The 7859-nt window shown below is 33.5% G+C and overlaps 1 protein-coding gene across 1 annotated transcript in view; it reads right to left on the bottom strand.

The window, feature by feature from the left end:
- Positions 1-1200: 1200 nt before the first annotated feature.
- HELRODRAFT_164871 (hypothetical protein) overlaps positions 1201-7859 on the bottom strand; it is a gene marked incomplete at both ends in the record, with an annotated part of 9096 nt that continues 2437 nt past the window's right edge. The window contains 6 exons of the mRNA XM_009030818.1: positions 1201-1284; positions 2388-2561; positions 2869-2978; positions 3804-4369; positions 4841-5138; positions 7266-7348. Coding sequence (XP_009029066.1) covers positions 1201-1284; positions 2388-2561; positions 2869-2978; positions 3804-4369; positions 4841-5138; positions 7266-7348 — 1315 coding nt within the window. The remainder of the gene's footprint in view (positions 1285-2387; positions 2562-2868; positions 2979-3803; positions 4370-4840; positions 5139-7265; positions 7349-7859) is intronic.

Here is a 7859-nt window from a genome sequence, read left to right as displayed (position 1 = left end):
AAGGTAGCAGTAGAAGGGAGTTTTGAAAAAAGCTATGAAAAGGGCCATTAAAATATGCCGTGAAGTTTGCACCTCAAAATATTAAGTAAGTATAGGACTTCGGAATAAAACCGTTTTTCAGTATATACGGTTCTAAATTTGACATTGACACATTGACTATAGCAACGGTTAAGAAAAGCTTTGAATATTAAAATAAAATCAGTTATTTTTACATATTTTCTATAGAACTTCCTGAAAGAGTTTCAAAAATTGGATATTCAAAGAATACCGCCAAAAAGTTATTTTGTTTTTAAATTTTGATTTTGAAATAGTTAATTTTTCGTTTATTTGTTGAATCGAGAAGCCAGGGCCGGATTGAGTCTACAGTAAGTCTTAGACAAGATACCATCTAGAGACTATCAATATTAAATATTAACTACAGTTTTCGTTCTTTGTTGTTTTGTTAACTACATAATTTTTCTTGTTATTCAGTTTTACAAATTACATAAATTTTTCTTAAACTCTGTCGCATTACGGTCATCAAAGTTAATTTTTTTGGTCCCATTTTGTTACTTTTTTACATCAAATTTTTCAAAGAAATTATGGAAAAGTTTTGCTCTCTGCTATGTTAAGTTCTAACGTTTAAACGTCGTGCTTATGGTTTTGGTGTTGCTTCAAAAACTGTCCATCAAATTGGGTGGTTTTGGTTCATGAATAAACACAATTTTCTGTAATTCTGTGGTTGTCCTTTGGTTATTTTCTTACTGATAGTTACTTGAACAATTTAATTTTATCCAAATGGGACATGTTAAAGACATTTGAAAACTGTTATTAATCCGGTCCTGAGAGAAGCTTGTTAAAATAGTATGTTTGTAGGTGTCAAACTATAGTCTTGAGGTCGTAAAATCAATTCTAATTTAACTTTTGAACGTTTAGCTTTAATTCGTTTCATTTTTAATTGAATTGTTTATTACATTGGCAGGCTATGTGTACAATTTTGAGATAATCCACTTCGATGCAAGCAAGATACTTGATGTCAGTGAAAAACTTGAGAAAATTGTTAGACGTGGCAATAATTCTGAATGATTTTATTAAAAAGTTTAGATACTAAAGATTTCTTTGAAATTGTGCCCTGGTTAAATGACGTTAAAATTTATTTGTCATTTATTTTATTCCTTTTATTTTACTTCCCTCAATGAGGTCAATTAGATATTGTTATGCTTAATGTTCTACGGCCTTCCTCAGCAGATTGGTGGCAGGCACACCACAACGGCGCGGGTACGTTGCAGCACACATACACGTCAGCTTTCAACGTTCGCATGTCTACAATAATTAATAATTATTTTTAATCCAACTCAACTTCAAATTTCCACATGCGAGCTACCAATAAAATAATTTAAAACAAGCTGTTTTCTACTTTTGTGGGTATCCGTTAGAGGTGAGTATTGGAACGGGAATTGTAGGATTTCCATAGGAATTGGTAAGATAATATTTTTGGGAATGGGAGCTTTCGGGAATAGTTTGTTGTATTTCTCTGTCGTTGTTTAGTTGATTGCTCGATGTGTATGTACTTGTTTTATTGATTCATTGGTTATTTTGGCAATAACGAGCATTCAAAGGTTACAACAATATATTGTTTATTATTTATTGTTATTATTATATTATTGTTATATTATTGTTATATTATATTATTATTATTGTTATTATTATATTATTATTACAATTTATTGTTTATGTGGCGCTTGATTGATTACTTGATTGCTTTTATTATTAGTTTAGTCTGACTGATTGATTGTTTCTTATTTGGTTTATTTCGTTTTTTAAGGACTAAATTAAATTTTTGATTGGTTTCTTGGACTGGATAATTTTTTGTTTGCATTAAGAACACATTCATAATTTAACTTTTTTGTTTATAATTTTGAGGAAATTGTGAAATGGGGAATTGGAAAACGCGGGAATGAGGGAAAAATTAGGAAATAAAAAATTTAGTGAACGATATCAAATCGAGAATTTGTGAAGGAAACGGGAATGACCAAAAAACGTCTGGAAGAAATTGATAACGAATTTCAGTTTCTGCTCACCTTCAGTATCCACCCACATTAGTTTCTTAATGGAATGCCAAAGTAGCAGGGATCGTCGTTGATTGACTGATCATTGTTAATCTTTGTAAACACTAGTCTATCAGTTTTTCGTCGGTGAAATTCTTTTGATTTTAAAAGGTTAAACAAATATAATGATCATTCTGGCTTTATGTCATTTTATTAACTAAATTCATGAATGAACTTTTAAAAACATTTCAAGTTGAATTTCTTCAAATTTTTTGCGCAATAAATTTTTATACAGTATTAATTTAGCGGACTAAATCGTGTAACGGTTAAATTTACCGCCCGATCTTTCGTTGCTCTGACCGGCTTCGTATGCAGGCAGAGGTCTGTCTGTCTGTCTCGCGCTCCATGTTCTGTGTACGCATGTGTGCATTGATTCCCGTGTTCGTGTTCGCTGTTCAGTAGTGCCTGCCTACTCAAATTGCAATACGCTAGGTCACTCACATAGCTTGCTATTTCTATTTTTGCGTGTGTTAGCTGTGTGCGTATTATTTGATATATCTAATGATTTGTTATGAAACAAATTGATTCGAAGTCAGCGCAAATAAATGAGAAAAACAAATCGTTTTATTGTTTTTTTTTAATTTGAGATAAAGCAATAAAAAATGTACACGTAGTCATTATTAATATAAAAAAATATAATCGTTGATAAATGCAAAATCTCGTAATTCAACGCGAGAGCGAAGATCGTCGAAGGAAAAACAAATTGAGTTGAAAAGACAAAAATAAACTGAACCTCAAATATTCGATAAAACTAAAAGAGTGTTTGACACTGCGGTCAGACGTGCGTCAGGGAGTTGTAGCCCTTGTTGACGGATCCGTCGTGGAAAGTGATGGCGTCGTCAGCCTCGTCAGCAATCGGGTTGTTCACTCGTCTCCCCGAGAAGTAGGCGTCTGTTTGGAAGATGTGTTCGGTTATTGAATCGATTTCAATTCTGATTTATTAAAGTTTTCAAATATATTGCGTACGTCTAGGTAGTTCTCTCATTTCATAAATACTCTTAAATTAAAACAGAAGATGATTGGCTGGCTTCCAGGCATGTGCTCAAATCACATTACGCTAACCTGCAGGCCCGGAACTAAGGGAGGGGCAGGGAACACGTCTTAGGTGGAAAAGTAAAGGCCGCCGCGAAATTTAGAGGGTTAATAAAATTAATGGTTTGAATTTTTTAAAATCTGGGGTAAATTTAACGTTTTTTCGTTTTACTTTTTTGAACAAAAAATTGTATGAACAAAAGCAGCACCTTTATCTTATTTATTATTTTTTCTTGTTTAAATTTTTGAATATTTTCAGTTATACAAATCAGGCACTCCATTTTAAGTTGCCTTTTCATTAGTTTTCGGTTTATAGATAGTGTATCAATATAAGTATTAGCCTGTAAATGAAACATTCTGATAAAATGCATGTGATCATTTGAACCGCCGTATTTATATAATATCTTAGAGGGGCATGTGACATTTTTGTGTGCGGGGAAGAAAGAAGGAGCCCACCCGCGACAATACTCATTTTCCGGCATGCTCGCTTGTGGAATTTTTGCCATGTTATGAAACTAATTATACAATATAGATAAAAAAAAATCACAATCGCTGTAAAATTGTGTGCAAGTGAAAAGCGAAATAAACTGTCGAACATCTCGCTGTGAACAACTTGGTAGAACAGATAACGTGAATAATATTGTGAACAACGGTAAGCATTTTTTACTGCAATCATTTATTTACCATCGAGTTTTAAATTTTTCAACCATTGAATATGCAACTCATTTTTCAGTTGAGTTTCCGCGAGATTCGTTTCATCGTTAATGTAATAATTGACGTCATCAGCATCAACATCATCGTCGCTGTTCTTGTGGACGGCATTAGTTCTCTTGCTACTCTCAGCACTTCTAACAGAATCTTTTTGAAGGTTTGATGCAAGATCAATGTAATATTTATTCAGCGTCACATAATGGTCATTCATGTAGATGCTGTCCCTTTGGCGAGAGGCTGATGAATACGATGGAGTACTGGAAGTGATAAGGCGTGGTCCACTCTGTCTTCGTCCATCTATATGCCGTTGCAGCTGCTGTTGCCGATGCTGCTGCTGCTGCATGCTGGGCAGCTTGCCGTACCTTTTCACGACCAGTTTTTTGTTGCTCACTTTGCTTAAATGTTCCTGGCCATCTTTGAATGAGCCAGCAACGATCTTCACGTCATCGTCGTCGTCTGCGGTAGCTGTCGGCAGCAAGTTGGCGTGCGCTTTTTTCTTATAGGATGATGAGTTGGCGTGAAAGGATGGGGGCTGATGTCTTTGGTGGGGTCCGGTGGGATGGTGATGATGAAGATGAGGATGATGTTGTGAGTAAACGTTAAGATATGAGTAGAAAAGATAGTTGTCATCTTCGTGTTATCAAGTTTGTATCATTATTTTTAATTTTGTTGACCGTAAAATTGGTGTTTTTGTCAGATCCAAATGTTGTTAGCAGTAAAATATTTATGAGTATTATGAATGGAATGACATACAGGACATCTCCGTACTTAAAAACCAACAGTCCCATTAACAACAACAACATCAAAACAACACAAATTTAATTAACTAATAAACAAAACAACCAACAAAATACAGCATTAAAAACAACAGAGTTTGAAAATGATAAAATTGACCCTTGAAAAAATTGCAAAACAGGTAACGTTTCATTGAGAAATGCAGTAAAAGTTTTTAACAATAAAATCAAGAAAAACAAAAACAAACGACAACAACAAACAACAACAAACATCACCCACTCAAAGGGATGGGCCTATCGTCGTCGTCATGATTACCCCTAGCATTGTACTCCTCTGGCAGATACCCTCCGTTCGTTCGATCCATTCTTCTGTTGGCAGCATCAAACTCCAAATTTTTTCTTTCCTGTCGTTGTTTGAAACATATGAAGCCAACGATGGATGCCGCGATGAGAAGCAAGCCGCCCCCCAAACCGACCACAAGACCGACGATTAGAGGGACGTTTGGACCACCCGCTACTCTGCTTTCACCGGATGGAGAGGTCGTGTTCGAGTTGAATGGATCTGTTGAGCTGCCTAGTAGTTTTTATAGAAATTAATTTTTAAATTAGTTTTTATCTAGCTTTAAATCACCTTTGTTCTTCAAGATGTGTGTGTATATATATATATATATATATATATATATATATATATATATATATATATATATATATATATATATATATATATATATATATATATATGTGTGTGTGTGTGTGTGTGTGTGTGTGTGTGTGTGTGTGTGTGTGTGTGTGTGTGTGTGTGTGTATATAACCAACAACGAAAACAAAGAAGTAATAAAAACTAGCATCGTAAATAGTGACAAAGAAGAAGGCCATATGTTGGTAATAGACCATAATTTTTACAATATTCTATAAATTCTACCGAATGTTTGGCGTTAACATGTTTGTAGTTCGTTTTTTCGATTTTTCTCACTAAAGTTTTTTGGTGAACGTTTAGTTTATTAAAATTCAAAATAAACTTATTTTTCGAATTCATGCTGCAAATAAGGCCATATTTCGATTCCGAATGAATCATCATCAGTGCTCCTTGCTGTATATATAGGGAAATATTGACTTTGTCAAGATTAACTTTGACGTTGTAAAAATTAACTTTGGTGTTGTAAAATTGAACTTTGATGCGAATTAGGTGTCAGGTTTCTTAATTGGCTGGTCATCTTCTTTGGTCTCCTTTTCTTCATCGATAGCATCATATTCTTCTTTGTCACTATTTACGATGGTAGTTTTTATTACTTCTTTGTTTTCGTTGTTGGTTAAGCGCCGGGTTGGAAGTGAGGTTGTCACACCAACCAACTATTTGTCACACCAACCAACCCAAATAGTAAAGTTAAACTCCGAATTTATTACAACAATAAAAAGACGTCTCACCTAATACTGAAAAACAACTTCAGTCCTAGAGATAACTCTGAGTTAAAGCGTAATCACGTAATATATAAATTTAATTGCCCCTTTGACGGCTGTGAACGTCAACATGACTCTTATATATGGATTACTACTACCTCACTGACTAGAAGGCTTACGATGCATAAACAGAGTGGTGCTATCAAATCTCATTTGGACTCAACACACTCAATCACAATTAGCCGTGAAATCCTCGACAGCAACACCAAAGTAATATACCAGAACAGCAACTACACGCATCTTAAAATTGCAGAAGCAGTCCTAATTGACATCAATAAACCAAAAATAAATATACAACAAAAAATGACAACCTCATTTCCAACCCGGCGCTTAACCAACAACGAAAACAAAGAAGTAATAAAAACTAGCATCGTAAATAGTGACAAAGAAGAATATGATGCTATCGATGAAGAAAAGGAGACCAGCCAATAAAGAAACCTGACACCTAATTCGCATCAAAGTTCAATTTTACAACACCAAAGTTAATTTTTACAACGTCAAAGTTAATCTTGACAAAGTCAATATTTCCCTATATATACAGCAAGGAGCACTGATGATGATTCATTCGAAATCGAAATATGGCCTTATTTGCAGCATGAATTCGAAAAATAAGTTTATTTTGAATTTTAATAAACTAAACGTTCACCAAAAAACTTTAGTGAGAAAAATCGAAAAAACGAACTACAAACATATTAACGCCAAACATTCGGTAGAATTTATAGAATATTGTAAAAATATATATGTGTGTGTATATATATATATATATATATATATATATCAAATCAAATCAAATCACTTTTATTCAATCAAACAAAACAAAAGCATGAATGATTCGGAGACCAAAAAAAGAAAATTAATTCTTGTGGGCTCGGCCACCGTGCAGCTCAAAATTGCTTCTCAATGATAAAATAAAATTGTCAATAGGAGAAAATGTATCAATGTTAATGAAATATGTACACACTTATATACATATATATACATATACATTATTATCCTTGAAAAACAGAACTTTTCGTAATTAAAAAATTTTTCAGTTTATTTTTAAAAAGATGCGAAGTGTTACAATCTTTAATTTCTTGTGGAATCGTCTCCCATATTCCTGGGCCGGTATGTTTCAAACTCATGCAAAGTACTTTAATTCTGGCTGGTGGAGCATAGAAAAGTGGCGTGTGGCGTGTAATTCTTGCTTGAATGGAAGTTCCAAAAGTGAAAAAGTTTCTAAAAAATGCCGGCAATTGCTGACGTAGAAATCTAAAAATGAATGTTGCAACGTGGTAGATGAACAAGTTTTTGATGTTGAGTATTTTCATCTCGAGATAATATTCACTTGTGTGACAATGAGGATGAAGATTTTTAAATATTCTGATGAATCGGTTTTGGCATTTTGTTAACTGTTTTAGATGAATGTCAGGACTGTTTCCCCAAATTACGTTGCAGTAGATGAGGTGAGGAAAGATTAACGAATAATACAGGTCAATTAGAGTAGGTTTATTTAATTTATTTTAAATTTTGCTTATAACTCCTAGGGTTTTGCATATTCTTTTAGACATAGTATCTATGTGAATATCCCAAGAAAGATTGTCCTTGATTGTTACTCCAAGGAATTTTGTGCTGGTTGAGCGAGGAATAGAAATATTGTTCATTTTTATGTCTAGGTTAGGTATAATATTTGTTAAAATTTTCGGACCAAAAATAATGTAATTACATTTAGAATAATTTACTATTAATTTATTTTTGATAAACCAGGTTGATATATTTTGAAGACTGTTATTGATGTATTCTACTTCTTTCAATGGGTCTTTAGTTGGGAAGAAGATGTTAAGTGTCATCTGCAATA

The sequence above is a fragment of the Helobdella robusta genome (genome assembly GCF_000326865.2).
Source record: "Helobdella robusta unplaced genomic scaffold HELROscaffold_7, whole genome shotgun sequence".
Classification (NCBI taxonomy): Eukaryota; Metazoa; Annelida; class Clitellata; order Rhynchobdellida; family Glossiphoniidae; genus Helobdella; species Helobdella robusta.
Note: the sequence above shows the minus strand (reverse complement) of the source record. Positions and strands in the feature narration are given on the sequence as shown.